The 21,152-nt window shown below is 34.1% G+C and overlaps 1 protein-coding gene across 1 annotated transcript in view; it reads right to left on the reverse strand.

Annotated features, from left to right (window-relative positions):
• Window positions 1–9,282: 9,282 nt before the first annotated feature.
• The window catches only part of LOC143231587 (pancreatic triacylglycerol lipase-like), a 47,680-nt gene continuing 35,810 nt past the window's right edge, over window positions 9,283–21,152 (reverse strand). Inside the window, exons 7-10 of the mRNA XM_076466104.1 lie at window positions 19,610–19,869; window positions 12,844–12,964; window positions 10,653–10,862; window positions 9,283–10,409 (exon numbers count right to left, since the gene is read on the reverse strand). Of these exons, the coding sequence (XP_076322219.1) occupies window positions 12,941–12,964; window positions 19,610–19,869 (284 nt within the window). The 3' untranslated portion in view covers window positions 9,283–10,409; window positions 10,653–10,862; window positions 12,844–12,940. The remainder of the gene's footprint in view (window positions 10,410–10,652; window positions 10,863–12,843; window positions 12,965–19,609; window positions 19,870–21,152) is intronic.

Genomic DNA, 21,152 nt, shown 5'->3' on the forward strand with positions numbered 1-21,152 from the left:
ATATCCATGGCTAGATGTAGCAATCATTATTTTATTTTACACATCCATAATTAGAGGTAATAGTATATCAAAGACTACAGCTAGCAGTTATGTGCTAACTATTCAGGACTAGTTATAACAATTTTACTCAACGTATCTATGACCAGTGAGTGGTAGAAGTCGAATTCTAATTGCCTATATTTACATATGACATACATACTGTATCTATCCAAATTTAGTATGTCAAGTACTATAGGTAGAAGTTGTATTCTAGATATCTAAGACTAAAGCTAGAAGTCGTATTTAAAATACCTTGGACTAAAGCTAGCAGTCGTATTTTAAATACCTAGGATTACAACTAACAGTCATTTTCGATATATCTAGAACTAGGCTTAGCAGTTGTATTCTACATCTGCATGTTTACAGGTAGCAGTTGTACTCTCAGGACTTGCTCTACATGTCTAAAAATAGAAGTAGCAGTAATATTCTATGTATCTAAGGCTACAGCTAGCACACGTTTTGCACATCCAGGACTACAGCTAGCTGTCATATTCTGTGTATGCAGGACTACAGTGAGCAATTATATTGTACATATCAAAAGACTACAGCTTGCATTCGTATTCTGCGTGTCCAGGGATGCAATTAGCAGTCGTATTCTACACATTTAGGATTTCAACTAGGAGTGATATCCAATGTACACAAGAACAGATGTAGCAGTTGTGTTCCACACATGTAGTGGTAAAATTTAAAATATCCAAAACTAGTAGTAAGAGTCATACTCTTCTTCTCCAGGGCTACATGTAACAGTCGTATTGTACAAACCTAGGACTGATGCTAACGATCGTATTCAGTATGTCCAGGATTACAGCCAGCAGTCATTATGTACATGTAGAATTAATGTCCTCCACAGGGGCGTAGATGTTTTACACCCGATGGGAGGGTGATTTTTGCAACCACTTATGTGGACTGTTCAATTTGCAAATTGGTAATCTCTGATTACGTGAACCTGAAAACTGTAAACATGCAGTCACAGAGTAATCTTGTTGCCACGATACTTCAAGGTTTCCATGTAGGTTTGTATAAGTGAGGTGTTGTGAACAGTTTTCAAAATGTTAATAGAATAAAGACAAATGTGTCACAAATTAACTGCCACATGAATTTATTCCTGCACACTGCACAGTACAAAAGATGGCCATTATACTTGACAAGGTTACTAATAACTTTCATTGCATGAATCATGTTTTCAAATATTAACAAAATTAGTAATTACTCTTGATAAGTTTATATCTACTGAAAAACTGTTCATGTTGTTTGTTAAAAATGTCTTTGCGAACTTTTGAAAATTACACATCAATACAATGTAGCACATAATTATTCACACTTTTCATTGAAGTAAGATTCATTTAGTCCTCTAGTCTACATGTTCCCAAACGTAGACCTCCTTTGTGATGATCTGTTTATGAATTCTTTCATAAGCTCTTTTATATTTATCTTATCGATCTCATCTTTGTGAGTGTGACAAACTGCCACATGGTTTAGGCGGCACTGAGACATAGTTGACCTTAACCACGTCTTCAACCGTCTTAATGCAGAAAAGCTGCGTTCACATCCGCAGCTAGATATTGGACATACAAGCAAAATTTTCATGAGAAGAAACACTTCACAAAACAATTGCTGGCTTGTTTCATGTATTTTACCGTAAGCATTCTTCGCGCCTTTCAGAGATTTTGCTTTTCTTGTTCCTTTGAACATGGGCAACTAAAACTCGAGCAGTTGTGCAGAGATTTCTGGATAGCAGTTTATTATTGAGTTGTCAATCTTACCAGATGTGATCATATTCTCAAGTGCTAGATATTTCCTCAAGTCATTGTTGTCTGCATTGAATCTAGTGGTCAGATGTTCTATGATTTTGTCCATAAATTCAAAATATTGGCTTCTGTAGTAATCTCTAGCTGTTGCAGAATGGTGTGCTGAGCCATCATCTGTGATCCTTATGAGGGGGGGGGGGGTCTGAGAATGCGTGGTAGTTAAATAGGCACCAGATCTAGGGAAGTTACCTTTTTTCTTAGCTTCATCAAATATCTTGTTGTAATTTTCCTCTCTTCGTATTACCCGCAGTTGCTCAACTGTCATTGAAGATGCTTCAATCATGCCAGATACTGTCGCTGATTTTGCTTGGAATGCACGGTTTAGTTCTTCTAATGCAGCTAATGGATGCTGAACCATCAAAAATCCTAAAATTGTCTTTTCTTTGTCAAATCTGTCAAGCAGACCTCGTGCTTTCACTGCTACATCTGATTTTTCATTTGCTAATTCAGACAAAGAATCAACAATGTCACTGTAGTGATCATTAGCACATGTAATTGCAGATAAGCGGCACAACCAGCATGTTGGACACAGTGGGCGGATGTATTTACCTGGACCGTTGTGGCTGTCTGACGATACAATATTTTCAAATATTGTCTTGTATTTGCCTGACCTCTGAAGCAAGACACCAAGTTCATGTATCCACTGGGTAAAATCTCGAACACATTCACAAGCTTCAACTGCATGTTGCATTGTTAAATTAGCCTTGTGTGCTTCACAGTGAAAAAAAAACTGACGATTGCTTTTCTCTTATTTTAACCTGGCATCCACTATATGCACCACTCATGTTAGCGGCACCATCATAATTTTGTGCTCTTAATCCTGACAGTGGTAAATTGAGTCTCGTCAGTACATCAAGTATAGTCGAGGATATTGTTTCACCAGTTGTATTGAAAACACTGTACAAACCAAGAAATGTCTCATGGACGTCAAGATTCTCATCTACGTATCGTACACATATTGCTTCCTGTTCGGCACTTGTAACATCTTGAGTGCCATCAACCATTTATGCAAAGATTTTACTTTGTTGCACTTCGTGTGCTATGTTCCTCAGTATTTGATGGCTGAACATCTCCATTATTTCATTCTGAGCCTGAGATGATGTGAATGTGGTTTTCTTTCACAAGTAGGCTGTCAACTCAGGATCTTCCTCTTCCAGGAGTTTCATTAACTGCAGGAAGTTCCACTCCGTATCAGTATGTACACATATTGCTAAACCTTGACACAGTAAGAAACGTAAACTTCTGAATATTTTCGATAGACTTCTTTTGTATTCTTCCTGCTGCTTCTTTTTTCCATCATGTAGCTGAACAGTCACTTTAGTTACATCAAGTGAACCTTCTGGAGATATAGCGAATCTGTGCTGAGAGGAGGATTGGTGTTCGTTGAATTTCTGTTTTGCTTTTTTCCAGTTGCGAAAACCGGTGGATATGAAGGTATACTCCACTGGTCTCTTAAATTACCCTGTAAAAAGACCTCTATTTTCCGCCTTGGTACAATGAATGCATGTGACTTTTTGAGTCTGATTGTCGAAGTGCAGCTGTGGGAACTCATCACACCACTTGCCTTGGAAGATGGTATTTTGAGATTTTCCTTTCTGTCGTGGTATTAATTGTGCGTCTGAATGATATGGCTTTCCGCAATGTATCTGTGGAGTGTCATATTTTTCATTACTGCACAAACTTGTTTCACAACTATCTGGTGGTTCATGATGTGCAATAGTTGCACAAGCATTTTCAGACTCGTCCTCTGATGAACATGGTATTTCCTCTGTATGGCAACTTTCTCTTTCTTTGCTTGAGGTTGTTGGATTATCTGCATCTGCATTGTCACTTGTACTACTAGTAACTGGCTTGCAGAACTGTCTAATATCGGAAAGTTTCAGACGCTTGCTTCTCATAAATGAAATCTGTTTCCCAGATGACTCAACAGACTAAAATACAGTATTTATTGAAAAACTCTAACGTACAACGAACGAAGATAAAACAGAATGGAAGTAGGACTGAACTGTACAATGCATTTAAGTCGAACGTGCGAACCTCATAGTGACTACCGAGCCGACTGACCGCCTGGGCATCGCTGGGACAATAATGTGTGCTAGTTACAACACAAGTAATTGCAAGTTTCTCGAAAAATACTTAAACAATCACCAATATATTAAATTCCTGTTACAGCTCATCAAAAGGCAAACACGTTGTGATATAATATCTATAAGCACGTGTGTTAAATAAAAACACCTAAACAAAAACTAGCAACACAATTCGAGTAGAGTCTTCAGGCCGTTAAAATCGCTCCTTTTGTGTTCTAATTATACAAGAAAATACAATATTTTTACTATCTATGATAAGAGAATATATTGTTCTTTTACCATAAAGCACCAGCACTTAATTAGAGGGCGTTGATAATTTGAAATTTCATGGATTAATGAGGATCACAAACACAGTTCTTATGAGCCCTGTTGTAAAATCGAGGCTCAGACTAAAGGGAGCGGAAAGGGGTGATGTAGGGCGCGAACCTGTCGTTAACTGTACACTAAACGTACACTATGGTCATCGGTTTCGGTAGCTAAGGAGAGTAAGGCGTTCGACAATAAAACTGGCTAGACATGCATAAGAACAAATGGCATAGGAAAACCGCACAATATACACATAAGATTGATGCAGTTACAAGCTACAAATGGCCTGCCAGATCTAGATCACAAGAGTTTACGCTTGGGAGTAATATTTTCGAATTTAATGCTCTGTTTAATCTATTGTGATCAAAATTTTACTTAATCTTACACTACGTACAAGACGTAGGTAGATTCTGTGATAGTGCTTGCAAGGCTTGCATGTATACATAGGCCTACTGACTGATACTTACGAACTATCGCTTAGGTCGAAAAGCTTAGAAGCACGCCTATATTAAAGATGTACATTTCAGCGACTGAAAAAGCCAACATCTAGGCCTAATTATGTAATTCGATGGTAAGAACACGAGAGTCACAAGAACAAACACACAATTTGTAGGCCTGTGATGCAATAAAACAATTCAACAGAACAATCTGTAGAGGGGATGATTGTATGCACCATACCCCTCCTAAAATGAAGGGGGATGAATCCCACCCATAACAAGGACTTTAACTGTAAGGGGTATTCTATACATCAAGAAATTTAGCTTGCATTCATGTTCTACATATTCAGGATTACATTTAGGTGTCCTGTTCTGTATAACCAACACAACAGCAAGCATGCATATAGTATATACCACAGGCTACACCAGAAGTGAAATTCTATATATCTAGGGCTAAAACTAACGTTCGTGTTTTACACATACAGGAATGAAGCCAGTAACTGTATTCTACATATTTAGGACTACAGCTAACTGTATCTTAAAATGTTGTGAATAAATATGCTGCAATGATTGGATTGTCAAGTCTACAATTTGACAAATATGTTGGATTTTACAAATCATGAAAGAATAACAACTTGACTTTCAATTAAAAGTTTCTATTAATATAATTGTTAGCTCTTTTTCGATTATAAATTATGTTCATTTGTGAAAATATATTTGATGCTTTGGTGAACTGATAAGATTAAATGATATAATATGATCAAATTTCTAATGTATGAACAAATCTTTAATATATTCATTTTAATAATTATAAAATTTCATCACTTTCGTTCGTAAATGTCATTAGAAACTAGAAATAATCTACTTTACCGTTCTCTCATTCCTTTTCATCTTTTTTCTTTGTTATCTCAGTCTTCAGAGTGTTATGGTTGTTTAGCCACATGATGACTTCTCTTACCAATTACCCATTTCGTGACAAACGTTTAGACAGCCGGTGGTCCATAACCCATTGTCTGCTAATTCGCTGTGTAGGTTATACTCTGCGTGTGTGTTTTCTGATAGCAAAGCCACATCGGGCTATCTGTTGAGGCAACTTAAGGGAATCTAGATCCTGATTTTGATTATACTCTGTATCTAGCAGTTGAATGCGAGTGTGTTATATATGGTGTACAGTTTGCAAAAATATCCCTTGCATTTAGAGCAGTTGCAGTCAGTGGGTTGAGTTCAAAACTTACGTACACTGCTTTGGGCTGTAGCTTTAAGCGATTGAAAGAGTTTTTTTTTCTCAAAGGCTCATTTTGTCGAAATATTAAGATATTAATAATCTAGCCTATATATATAAAATCAGAAGATTGGAAAAAACAAGCTATAGACAAAAATCTGCAGAAGGATAAAAATTGTAATAGTTAAATATAAGGTCATAGCCCTCTGGTGTCTACGTTTCGAAGAAAATATAGCTTTTTGAGAAACAAGTATCGTATGAGTAACGTTTGAAGGAAGAAACGGCTTATTGAAGAACATAAGAAGAATATATAGTTTTGACATTAAGTGGTGCTTGTGTAAATGTTCGATACTAAAAACTCACTTCTTAATAAACAACGATTTACTGTACACAGTTATAAAAATGAAACTTTGTAGAAAACGCGTCAACAAATGTTAAATGTATGAGACTGTTTTTAGTCTCATCGGGTTTTTTCATTTGTTTTGTACAGTAAGGTATTTAATAATTTATTGTATTTTTGAGACTGCAAACAGATTCAGTTTTGGAATTCTCTACAATAACTCGTTTTTATTAAAAGGTGAGTTTTTAAAACAGAGTATGCGCAATATTTATACGAAGTTATAGCTTATTGAAGAACATGAGTAATATGATCAACTTTTAGAAAAATACAGCTTGCTGAAGAACACGGCTATGCTTGGTCAAATGCACAACTTATTGAAGAACAAGTAATACTCTTTGTGTTTGAATGAGGATATGAATGTAGTTTGTTGATAAGCACAAGGACTGTGCACATAATTCCTTAGATTAAGTGAGCCTTAAAACTGGAAATCGTAAGATTATCGAACTTCATTCATGTATTTCCTCACTTGTTTAGCCCCGGCATGGTTAGGTGGTTAAGACACTCAACTCGTTATCTGAGGGTTGAGGGTTCGAATCCCCGCCACAACCAAACATTCTCGGCCTTTAAGCCATGGAGGCGTTATAGAGTGGTACGGTTAATCCCACTATTTGTTGGTAAAAGAGTAGCCCAAGGGTAAGTGGTGGGTGGTTACGACTAACTGCCTTCCCTCTAGTCTTACACTACTAAATTAGGGACGGCTAGCACAGACAGCCTTCGTGTAGCTTTGCCCGAAATTAAAAAGAAAACAAAACATTACTTGTTCTCTCTGCAGTTAAACAGTTAGACGTAATATCACATTATTCAATTAATTTCCCGGCATGCTTCTTCTTTCGTTAAGGGACAGCTAGTTGATGTTAGATTCAATATAACCTCTTTACGTAAGAAGTCAGGTAAACTTATACAGAAAGAACATCTGTTTATATATGTAAAAAACGGCTAATATGGGTAGAGAAAGGACTACGTAGAGGAGTGAACAACGTTTCGATCTTCTTCGGTCATCGTCAGCTGTTTTTTACAAATATAATATTCTCTACACGTGGGTTTTCTCGTCATCACGGAAAACATTTTGTGAAAAATTATTCAACATTTTATTTTTAGACGTGTAATGTTATTTTAATTGAGATGAAAAGAAAACAAAAACAAATGATATTTGTGGGAGAGAAAACTGTAAACTAGAAGATCACAATTTTTGTAAACAGTTTGTACAAATAATCACGACAACATAAAATCAACATTTTCTGAATTAAAGTACAATACAGAAAATATTTATTCGCGACAAACGCATCCTTTAAGGATGTTTCAAGGTATCTAAAAATGAAAAATCATCCTTTGTTGTAATATAAATGTGATATTTGGGTGTTACTTAATCAAACATTACAATACAATAACAAAGTGTTCTTAGTAGTGAGAAAGATATAGCCAGTATTAAAGATATAACCAGCCTTAAAGGTATAATTAGTATTAGAGATATAACCAAAATTGTGTGTGTGTGTGTGTTTTTCTTATAGCAAAGCCACAATAACCAAAATTAAAAATATAACTAGAATTAAAGATATTATTAATATTAAACATACAACCAGCATTAAAGATATAATCAGTATTAAAAGCATAATCAAAATTAAAGATATTATCAGCATTAAAGATATAACCCCTGTTTTAAAGATATAACCAATATTAAAGAGGACAACATTGGAGAGCAAATGCAACATCTCTTTAACGTACAATCCAAACATGGCCAGTTTTGACACCAGAAACATCGAAAAAAGTCTAGATCATTTCGTGAAGCCAACAAAAATATATATATATATTTGTATCAAATCCCAAAGAGTAACTGATCAAAGACTTCTAAGTATGCTTCTTTATGGACTTCTTTAAAATGATCCAAAATGGGCACATTCAACTGAATTGTATTTCAATGTGTTGGAAGCATTAAAGTTATAATTGTGGATATTTTCTTCTTGGTTATTGTTCGTACCACTGCACAGAAACCTGAACGATACATCTTTTAGTTATTTGGCTTTTTGCCCTATATAAGGCTTAAGCCAAACAAATGAAAAAGATGTCTATGTATATTGGAAGTTTTTACACGTGGTGTTAAAAGTATAAAAGGCGTAGTGTAATTATTTGTCATAGGACATAAAAGTTTGTTTGTTTGTTTTGGAATTTCGCTCAAAGCTACTCGAGGGCTATCTGTGCTAGCCGTCCCTAATTTAGCAGTGTAAGACTAGAGGGAAGGCAGCTAGTCATCACCACCCACCGCCAACTCTTGGGCTACTCTTTTACCAACGAAAAGTGGGATTGACCGTAACTTATAACGCCCCCACAGCTGGGAGAGCGAGCATGTTTGGCGCGACTCGGGCGCGAACCCGCGACCCTCAGATTACGAAGCGCACGCCTTAACGCGCTAGGCCATGCCGGGCCCTTGGACATTAAAGGTTACTGTGCTCTTTCTCAAGTTTTCTTTCGTTTACCTGTTGCATAAATATAAATAAAGGTGAGTGTGTTTTCTTATAGCAAAGCCACATCAGGTTATCTACTGAGTCCACCGAGTGGAATCGAGCCGCTGAGTTTAGAGTTGCAAATTCTAGACTTACCGCTGTATCACCGAGGGACGTTCATTATAAAGGGATTGCATTGTTGAGTTAATGTACATGAATTTAGGAGCAAATTACATCCAAACAGACTAAACATTGGAAGATATTGAGGATTACGATTACGAATATATGTTTACAAGTACAGATATCGAACTGATGAAACAATGATTTGTCACTTTATAACTAGAAACGTACTCTATGCCCGTTAGATTCTTTAAATAAAGCCACACAATATTCAGTTAAATCCAAATAAAATTTCTGTTCAAGTAACACGATATAGGTTTGATAAATTATCTGAAAACACAAATAATAATATTATTTTAAAACATGTAAAAGTTTGTACATATTTGCTTATTTTTACAACTAGATTTATGTAAAAGATGCAACTGTTTTGCTTTATATTAAAACATTTTATTGGGTTACAATACTTTAAACATTTTAATCATTTCTTCAGGTATATATTGTATTTTGCATAACTGAAAGCTATTAAATAGAATAATACTAAAAATTCGTAAAGTAAATCTAACATATCATTATAGAAAGCTAATTCAGTGCGACTTTTACAGAAATTATAAAATCAAAAGCAAGAACAACGTTTAAAATGTACAATAAAATCTTATTGTTGAAAGACAACATCAAAACTATACGCGTTTCGATAACTCTAGACTCATCAGAAATAAACCATGCAAGAGAAGCAGGTAGTTGTACAGAGAAAAGCTTTGATTCATTACAAACTTTAAGGGTATGATACTTGTTATTTATCAGAAATTAATATTTCTTTCGAAAATTGTGAATGATAACAAATTACAATACAGTAATATACATGTGTACTAGCTGTAACTGGTTAAATCGACAGTGTGCTCGGCAAACAATTTTATTGCTATTTTAAAGTGAATTAATAAGATTAAAACAATACTTTCTGGTATTAAAGTTAAGACATTTGGAACAAAAAGATATTCATGAAATTAGGCACAATTGTAATATATTATACAGTGATTAAGACATAAACTACCGTCTTAATGAAGCTAAGTTTCCACTTGCTGAGTCTGCCATCAAAACAGATCATACGATTCTATTTTTAATAGTTTTGAATAAGCTTAAAGCTTAAATTGAAATATTGTGCTATAATATTAGTTTGTTATACACAACAGTTACTACCTTTAAGTTTACAGTGTATTAATCCGCTTTGTTTGACTGTTTCTTTAGAGTAAAGCCACCGAATGTTGTGTCTATCACGAAGTATCGAACTTTGGATTTTAGTGTTGGAAATCCTTAAACTTATTTCTGATCTATCAGGTCGTATATATTAGCATAAAGTTCCCGAAATATATAGTTTCTCATATAGGTCTGGGCCACATAAAACTTTATTGTTCACTTTAAAGAGTGTTCCTGATCTTGAATATAAAATCATTGTATACTTTCTTCACATTCACCAGGTTTCAAATCGACACGTTCATTAGATTTGATTGGCTCATCTGTCTTGTAGCAGAAGGAGGAAGGCGTTATCTTTCGTCCTCTGTTGAATAAAACATAAAACTCTGTGAATCATGTTGTTTTTTTCTTTCAGCAAAGCATGAATATTAAATACAGCTTTTGAATAATAGTAATAATAAATTATTTCCTTAAGCATACAAACATTATACAACAGTACCAAGGCTATAATTTCCAGATAAAGACCAATACTGATATTGGTCATTAACATAAAAATGTTAATTTCTTGACTAGTCCTAAAACCGCTACTTATTATCACTGAACTCACTCTATATTTCCGATGTTAATAGGGTTGATAGACACTCTGCTCAGATACAATTCTTTTTCGCCTTTGTTAGATTCACCGCGCCAAAACTCGGGATCAAATAAGGTAGGTCTTTGGCTGACCCATTTAAACTTGACTTTCTCAATTGAGCCAGGGTTCTTCCTTGTAGACACGAGGTAACTGTATTGTTCTCCAGGCTTTAACCTTTCGGATCTAAATAAAAGTTGTTTTAATGAACCATATGAGAACTCAGGATAATTTAGTTACCAATTCAAACACCGAATTTATTCAAATAAATTGTAGTTCTCTAAAATATATGATGCCTTCTTTGAAAATAGGTAATGATGATAAAATTAATGAATAAACTCCAACTAATAAATACCACATAACCGAGGATTCTATTAGTAAAATGTTCTAGAATTAGCTACCCCTTGTTGTTGATGTTTTATTCAGTAACAGAGTTTAAGACGAGAAATTCAATATCCAGAATGTTGAAGCATTAGAAGAATCACACTGTCTTTAAAACAGAAGTATGATAGGAAACATGCCGTCATAAACAAAGTATTTCATCAATATCTATTGAAAAACTAAAGTTACTAACTTTAGAGAATCAGTGTTTAAAATCTTTTACGTGCAGAATAAATGTTAATTAATAAAAATTCTTTAGGTGTTTTAAAAAATGCATTACCTACTTGACCTTAAAACATAAAGAAAATACTACTATCAAATATCTTTTATCCTTCGTTGTTTTCTTTAATTTCGCGCAAAGCTACTCGAGGGTTATCTGCGCTAGCCGTCCCTAATTTAGCAGTGTAAGACTAGAGGGAGGGCAACTAGTCGTCACCATCAACTCTTGGGCTACTCTTTTACCAACGAATAGTGGGATTGACTGTACATTATAACGACCCCACGGCTGAAAGGGCGAGCGTGCTTGGTGTGACGGGGATTGGAGTCCACCACGCTTAACTTGCGAGTCATGTGCCTCAACCATCTAGCCATGACGGGCCACTATTCTTTGTACAGACTGAAAGTTGAAAATTTGTGATGAAATGTTCACACTGTCATGACTATATTATCTATTTTTCGACCCAGAATGCAGAGAAAAGGCGCAAGAATGCTATATTAGTCTATTTCAGAGTGCACATGTACTTTTTTCCACGGTAATATTTCATTTTTACGTAGATTTTACTAAAATGTGCTGATTAAAGGATTACTTTGAGACTGATAAAATAAGTGGAGATACAGATCAATTCCTTTTAGTTAAATTCTATAATTTTCCTTAATCATTTGACAATGGTTTCCTGTCATTTTTGACTGTTTTTTTTTACTAGCTGTGGTCATAAAGCCATCTAAATAGATACACACGTGTTTATGGGGTGAATAAAATTAAACTATTTCAACACATTTTCATCTAAGTAAGCAAGTGACCTTTCCAGTAAAAAGTACAGTAAAATGTCGAACTTTGTTGCTATAATACTTTCACATCACTCTTTCGTCTAGGGTCCCAATGATTTCTTTTTGTGTCGGAAAGGATACTAACATATGTACAAAAAACAAATCAAAAACAAACAAACCCAAACAATGCGCTACATCTGAAATTAGTAAAGATCCTGACGAGTAATAAAATCGAGTCGAGTGTATGCGCCTCCCACACTTGTTGGTACTAGCGCACAAAAATGTAGCTAATAAAATGGAAATAAATATAGAAAATACCATTTATTTTATTTTATAAATAAAATTGTTTATCGATATATATGTAACATAAATAATAAAGAAAGTTTAATGCTGAAAAAACTACTGAAACAAGAAAGTTAAAACTACAAAATGTCAGTGATCCAAAATCTAAACATATTATCACTATTTCGGCTCAGACTAACATAATTACAGTGATTTACTAAAGTAAGGATTTTTAAATTTCATTTCAGTAATTCAGTTTCATATATATCGATTCCTACTTTTTAAATATTATTTTTTTGTATTTTTTTCTGTTAAGTTCTGCCGAGAACCATAGTACGTGAGAGCTCTTTAGTACTGACCACTTTTCCCAACTGCCCCCGCTAGTACAGCGGTAAGTCTACGGACTTACAACGCTAAAATCAGGGGTTTGATTCCCATCGGTGTGCTCCGAAGATAGCCCGATGTGGCTTTGCTATAAGAAAACACACAAACACACACTTTTTCTAACTAAACTAACCTTTCGCTTAGTCGGATTGATAAATTATCATCTTCACCTTCTATTGTGACGTAAAGTTTGCCTCGCTGACGAGAGCTATCCTCTGGTTTAGCCAATGTCACCTGAATCTGGTAGTTATACACTGGAAGAAAAAGTAAACTGAACTTACTAAATACTTCTTACAACATAATTAAACTGAACTACTTTGGACGTGTTTACTTCAGACTATTTTGTTTTAACTGACGGCGGTAAGTGCTACTATAAAGAGTTCCAAGTTCCTGCATCAGAATCTACTTTGTTGAGCAAGAAGTAAAAGTGAAACTGAAAGCAACTCTGAACATAAACATGGAGATTTGGCATAACTTGATGGTTAGAGCTGATATAGCCAGATGGTTCACTCAGACATAGTGTAATGATTAGAATTGGAAGGAGTTGAGATTGAAAGTGAGGATAAATCATAATGACGTCATCCCATCCTTGTGCAATAAAATCTTTTTTTATTGAATAACTACAATCTAAAGAAACTAGTTAATTGTATCTTCGTGTTTTTAGGATTAACTTGTTTACTTGAACTTGGATTCATTAGTTTAAATTCAGCTTATGGTCAAGGTGAGTTATAATATAAATCAAGCTAAATTCATCGTATTATTAATATTACCTATGCATCAAAGACTAGATGGCCTGGCATGGCCAAGCGCGTAAGGCGTGCGACTCGTAATCCGAGGGTCGCGGGTTCGCGCCCGCGTCGCGCTAAACATGCTCGCCCTCTCAACTGTGGGGGCGTTATAATGTGACGGTCAATCCCACTATTCGTTGGTAAAAGAGTAGCCCAAGAGTTGGCGGTGGGTGGTGATGACTAGCTGCCTTCCCTCTAGTCTTACACTGCTAAATTAGGGACGGTTAGTACAGATAGCCCTCGAGTAGCTTTGTGCGAAATTCCAAAACAAACAAACAAAACAAATCAAAGACTAGTTATTATCAAATAATTTATAAGTAATTTCTTGACAAGGCATGTAGATAGAATAGTTTGTTGGGTAAATAAGGAGAAAAGAATTAGATTATGTTACCCAGAGACACAAAGCAGGAGATATAATAAAGCGGGCTATCAGAGATGCAATTTTCGTAGCGCATGTAGAAAAAGGTACGTTAGAAAAGCTAATTAATAAATATAAGAGATTGATAAAGGCATTTAAAGGAAAAGGACATAGCTTAATTTTGTCACGAATACTACCCAGAATTAATTGTGGGAATGTAGTTATAAGTAGGTCAATAGGGTTAAATAACACGTTAAAGTCAGTATGTAAAAATGAGCAGAAAGGCTGGTTAAACTTGTGGAATCAGTTCAGTGAAAAAAAGACGTTTTTTGGACTGGATGGTTTACATTTAAATAAGACAGAGGTCGGTTTATTTGCTATGGCTATTAAATCAGCAGGAAGAGGAGTTTAAAATAGAACTAGACAGTGGTGAGGTCCAGGAAAACTAAATTCAAAAGTAATACGAGGCAGAGAAAAGTTCACTACTGGAAATGAATATAAAAGTAGTGATAAGGGCAGCTTGAATGTTACTGTTCTAATGTTAGGAGTATAAGAAATAGTGTATATTACTTTATAGCAATGGAAGGAATAGAGAAGTTTGATATAATTGTAAGAACTGAAACATGGTTAAAGGTAAACGATTTTTATGAGAGAAATTTCTTTGAAATACAGGATTACAGACTATTTAATAAAAACAGCGTTTTAAAGAGGGGTGAGTGGCTTTATCTGCAGTTGAATATATCAGAGATAATGGAATAATATTGAATAAATTTGGGTTTCGTTTAAAAAGTTATAAAGGAAAGAGGCTTTCTGTGGGAATTTGTCAGAAATCCTCAAATGATACTGTCGAAAGTAATGAGAAACTTTATAATAAGATTAACATTTCAGCAGTTAATGAATTCTTAACGATGGGTGATTTTAATTTGAGATATATAGATTGGGAAATGTTAGAGTCAAACTGTGAAGAAATGTTTTTAAAACTGTTCAAAATGGATTTCTTCACCAATTAGTCAAGGAACTTCTCATAAATAATACTATTTTGAATTTATTGTGACAATCTAATATAAAAATTGTTTAGTTGGTGGAAACTATAAACATTTGGGTGCAAGTGATCATTTCTGTGTTAGGTTCAAAGTATTAATGTATATGTAGATCAGGAATAACGATATTTTTGTAACAGATTTTCAAAAAGCAAATTCTACAAAGATAAAATGAAATTTATCTGTTGTAAGTTGTTCAGATTAGTTATTTGGAGAAACTTGTCTGATGTGGAAAATGTTTAAGTATTCAATGTTAACATATTCTTTATAGAAAGAAAAGTGTAGCTGCAAGTACAAAACCAGGTTCTCTTGTTGTTAGTATAAGAAGTAAAAGTAAAGAAAAGCATTACAGTAAAATGAGTGGTATGACAGAATTTTTGGAAGATTATAAAAGTTCAACACTTTTGTGAAAGAAGAAATTATGACATCAAAATCAACAACAAGGATTTGCTTGAATACATTAAGAGTAAATAAAACGTTGAATGGGGAAGATCCTTATGACGGATTTACTATCATATATCTGCTTTAATATTGTTGTTTGTTTAAGTTAAATTCATATTTAGAAACGTAAATAGCTTATACTCTTAAACATGTATTGTGAAATTCCCTCCTATTTACTAGAGTTATAGACGATTCTCGAGTGTAAGAATCAACAATATATGTGTGTAATTAAACACTAGTGTATCGTCAGTATTGTTGTGCAGGCTGAAATTTCCAGAAAATCTTTACGCGCCTATAATTGTAAACAACGTGACGTGCCAAGAGATAGTATATATTATTGTTTTTCTGTTTGTTTGTTTGCTTTTTGAATTTCGCACAAAGCTACTCGAAAGCAATCTGTGCTAGCCGTCCCTAATTTAGCAGTGTAAGACTAGAGGAAAGGCAGCTAGTCATCACCACCCACCGCCAACTCTTAAGCTACTCTTTTACCAACGAATAGTGAGATTGACCGTCACGTTATAACGCCCCCACGACTGAAAGGGCGAGCATGTTTGGCGCGACGGGAATGCGAACCCGCGACCCTCAGATTACGAGTCGCACTCCTTCACACGCTTGGCCATGTATTGGTTTTCTACATTTGGTGTAGTATAAATCGTGATGACAAGAAAGCCTACTTGTAGAGAAAATTATATATGTAAAAAACGGCTGGTATGGGTGGAGAAAGCACTATGTAGCGAAGAACAACGTTTCTACCTTCTTTGGTCATTGTCAGGTTCATGTACCTGACATTTTTGTTCGCTCCTCTACATAGTGTTTTCTCTATCCATACCAGCCATTTTTTATATGTATAATGGTATAGTATTAACCTCGGAAGCTATAGCTGTAGTTTACTCTTGTTAATTGGGAACCTCAAATATTTGACTAGGAATGTTTATAAATTATGAACATTACAAACCGTTTAACTTCAGTATATTCACATTGGATACTTGTATTTTTACGAAGACATTATGTAACTTCAGAAGTGTAAACAAAAACCTCGACAAGAGATTGAAAAAAAAACAAATGCAGAGCTAATTAGCTTCACGTTAATTGAACTGTACCTGTATCAACTCAAAATTAATTCACTCAACGTGAACACTCGATAAGATGTACAGTCTCAGACCAGATAAAAGACTCAATATTGTTTGCAAGTTTATAAAGCTGCTAGAATGATACCTGTGATGGAAGGGAAGAGATTGAAATATCTCAAACTGATTTAATTTGTAAAAAGAAGCGTTAGGTGGATCGTATACAGGTGTTTAACATTGTAAAAGGAATTGGTAGTGTTAATATATCATTTTTTAAAATACTTAGCAATGAGAATAGTAGGATTAAGTGACTTAATTATAAAATTTGGCAAGATAGGAGTCATGTTCAGCTAAGACAGTTTTATTTTTTCTAACAGGGTGGTTACTTTTGGTATCGTTTGCCTTTAAATATTATGGAGGCAGTATATTCAAGTAACTTTAAGTGAGAGCTTGGTAAATGTATGAATAATAAGTGTTGGCTCTAAGATTTTTTTGTTGTTCTTTAACTTATTAATAGTTTTTCTTTAGAGGATGAAACAGCTGAGATGGATGAATAGGTCGCAGGTTTTTCCAAAAAGTTACATTATATGATAAAGATATGTTGAAAAAGGAGATTAAAAATGTTCAATGTGTATCTCCATCACATTTGATGACATTGGTGAGCAAAATAATAAGAATCCACTTGAGGCACCAGGACCATCTAGAAAGAGACAAGTAACAAGAAGTAGTACAATGATGATAATACCAAGTTCAGCATCTTATAACAGATGAAAATCAACAAACAAAGAAGTCAGTGAAAAGGTTCACATGTGCTCCAAACAACAGTATTTACCATAATGAAAATGGATATCCGTCTAGAAATGATTAGAATACGGTATGGATTCACTGACATATAGTTAACATAATATCTCCCATTTATCTATACCAGGCTCAAAGCAGCTGAAGAATGAAATAGGTATTCGTACTATTTCGTATGAAATCATACCTGTGTGTTCAACTGTACTGTTCAAATGAGCATTGGAAAACTGTCATCTTGATACATCAGATTGATAATGGGAACTCTGCAGAGAGATCGTTTGAATCTTTGGATATAATAACATTATGTCTGATACTTTTGTAATAAAAACTACGCCCCAAGATAATTCTGAAGATGCATAATCGTGAAAATGAGCATCATTAGGTAGGTAGGTCACTGGTTAGACCACATTTTTAATAGTGTTCTCGATATTGGGCTCCTCACCTTAGGAAAGACAATTAGTTGCTGGATGAGGTTCAGAGAAGGATTAATTAATGATTCTGGAATGGACGAATTGTTATATGAGAATAGTTAGAAATCTCTCAAAGCATTAAGGAGCATCTCACTGTGGTGTTAAATATTATAAAGGAAATTGTAGTGTTGGTTCATCATGTATTTTCTTATTTCACAGTGAGAATAATAGGATTAGGGAACAAAAATATAAATTTTGACAGGGTGGGGGCCATCTTTAACTAACACAATTGTATTTGTCTAACAGGGTGCTTCGTCTTTGGAATAGATTGCCTTTGCGGGTTGTGCAAGCAGTCAGTTTAAGTGAATTTAAAAGGTAGCTTGATAAGTATATGAATGTTAAAGGCTGGATTTAAGATATTAAAAATTTGTTTACTAATAGTTTTAGATTATGTTTGAGAATGGGATAGCTGAGATGAAAGAATAGTTCCAAATCGACCTATGTTGTGTCAAAACTTTATGTTATATGTTGCCATTAATTCCAATGATGTGTTGTTTTAATACAACATACTGAACCTCTATTTATTTATTCAATCTGACATGCTTTAAACAGTCTAGCCTTATATTTTCTGTTAACTCTTGTCCAGGATTACTTGACAAATGATGAATTTAATGATAGTCTGAGTTCCGTTTTTGTCTTCTAGTTTTCTTTAGCAATTATTTTCTAAATAGCCGGTAAAAAGATATTTTCTAGTGACTGATAATATTGTAATGTTCTTAGTTAATGTTGGCTACTATGCTATTAGTTCCAATGCACTTTTGTCAAGTATTTCAGTCAATGGTATTTCTCTGTCAGTTTGTAATATTTTACTCCACAATTACGTGATGTAGTGCAGGTTTCTGAAATAACTAGAATAATATAAAAGTACTCTGAGATGGAATAAAAATGATTGGCAAATCAAATCATGTTTTACAAATTAAGCTGATGTTATGAAAGCTTTTAGAAAACCAAAACGTCTTTTTGTGCACATATTTGTTATAATTCTACTATGTAGACATTACGCTCTATCCCCGTCGTGCTAAATATGCTCGCCCTTTTAGCCGTGGGGGCGTTATAATGTCACAGTCAATCCCACTATTCGTTGGTAAAAGAGTAGCCCAAGAGTTGGCGGTGGGTGGTGATGACTAGCTGCCTTCCCTCTAGTCTTACACTGCTAAATTAGGGACGGCTAGCACAAATAGACCTCGAGTAGGTTTGTGCGAAATTCCAAAAAATAAACAAACAAACATTACGCTCTAATTATTCAGAAGTAGAACGAATGTTTCTAAGGACGATTTTAAAATTATTTATGCTAGCATAGAAAACATTGTTATAACGTGTTCTATCGATGGGTGATTTATTTTGAATTATTTTATAAAAATAGCTCCATCGCCAGTCAGTACACGAATAATAGTTGTTACAGAAACCGTCGCTAATAAACTTCAAATCAAATATTGCGGTTTAAGTAACATTCAACAGTCTCTTCAAAGAATAGATGACACAAGTCCTGACTTATAAACTTTCCTCGCAAAGTTAATCGAGTGGTAAACATATCGAAAACTTATTACTTAACTGACCAGATGTAATATTATTAACACTAATATTAATCACTCGTATCATTGGCTAACACACTTATTTTCGTATTCAGATTATACTGTTGTTTTTAATACTATACGAAATTTCTTTCCTTTACATATGCTTTAACTTTCTTGAATTTTTCAGATATTGTAAAACAATATTTAGCAAACAAATATCTAAATAGGGAATACTTAATCTGATATGTCTGCGACATAAAACATGTAAAATAAAAGTTCTTATGAGTTAACTTTCAACAATAAGCACGAGAAAATAATCTGTTGGAAGTCCTGTCTACACAAGTTCTATCAATTTTACAATAGTTTTGTATAATATGAAAAATAAAATACTACAAGTTTATCTGAAGTGTTTATTTAACTTACTGCAGTATGGTTTAGTGGGGGCCGTCTTAAAGAAATATTTTTTCCTTTTTTGTCATTCTTGAATTCTCTGTAGGTCTCAGCTTGTGGTCCAACCATTACGCACTTTTGGCCTGCGTCTCCACAGTCTGAACATTCACCATCCAAATACTTATTCCAGTTGTCACAAGCGATGCCTACTGGTGTGCATTTTTCATTATCCAGAGCTTCAATGTAATAGTCAATGGATCTTAGGTGGTCACAAGCGAAAAGGCGTCTCACACCTAAATGTTTCACAGGAAAATAATAAATTCCGAGATATTAGGAACAACATTATTTTTGCAAAATGTAAGATGTATTAATATTTCACACTATGAGCATCTTTTTTAAACTTACTATTATGAGAAGTTAAAACAGAAAAATTCCAACACTAATTAAAAACAAAATATTGTTAAGCTACTTCTTATAACTATTAATTTCCTTTGTTTAATCTCTCACTATAACAAGTTCAGAAATCACTTTTGCTTTTTCCTAGTATTACCGTGAAATGTTTAGAAAGTGGGTTTGCTCTATTCAAGCTACTATCATGAAAGGTTAAGAAAGTAGTTTCACTTGATCGAGTTACTATTACAATATAAGTGACAAATGCTCATTAAAAAAGGTAAAATGGGGATTGTTACAAAGTATAGAAACAAGTTAACGCAAAATACCATGATAATATATTCAACCCTACAACTAATGACTCCAAACAAACATGGCTGTAAATAGTTTCTACATTATTTTTTACGTCTAAACTAATTATCAATATTGATTATCCATATTTTCCTTTCTTAAATTAAAACTTCTAATTGATTTTGTTTCTCACAACTTTCATGTCTTTATGGAGATTAAACTGAATGTTTATTGTTTTTCAAGGTTTACTTCTACACTGTTTTCTATTCTGTTTTTTACTTAACTGCCACATATGTAATACTTTTAAATACAACAAAAATGTAAAGTTATTCTCAAAGGACCTCCTTGAAGTCAAAAATTGTATCTTTACAGATTTAATGATTGGCTTTCATTAAGGTTATAATATAATATAACAAAAGACAAGCAGGGACAAAGCAATCTTATCAGAGCGGAATAATATTTCTTATAAGATCATATAACAAAAACTGATGTAATATAGACAGAAGCACTAACATGCTCACCTTGTTAGCTCTACATTACACATATATACACATGTGTTACACATAAAGTCTCACAAATAATACATGGAAAATAAATAACAACAAAACACTTACTGTAAATCTCTAAGTATCGAAAATATCTGCGACCACTACTCCAAACGTTACAAATAGCGATAGCTATAGGAAACAATTCTGCATGCAGTAGTAATAAATACTGTCAACACACTCACTATTTAAGCTAAGTATAAGAAACAGTAGAAGAAATCACCACCATTATGGATAGAGAAATTTACTTCTGACAAGACGTAACTCCCACTACTTACGTATGTAATTTTACAAGTAGAAAAGCAGTATTTTCGTATAAGAAAAATATTTCTAAAACACCAAATTTGAAT

The sequence above is a fragment of the Tachypleus tridentatus genome, chromosome 11 (genome assembly GCF_004210375.1).
Source record: "Tachypleus tridentatus isolate NWPU-2018 chromosome 11, ASM421037v1, whole genome shotgun sequence".
NCBI classification, from domain to species: domain Eukaryota; kingdom Metazoa; phylum Arthropoda; class Merostomata; order Xiphosura; family Limulidae; genus Tachypleus; species Tachypleus tridentatus.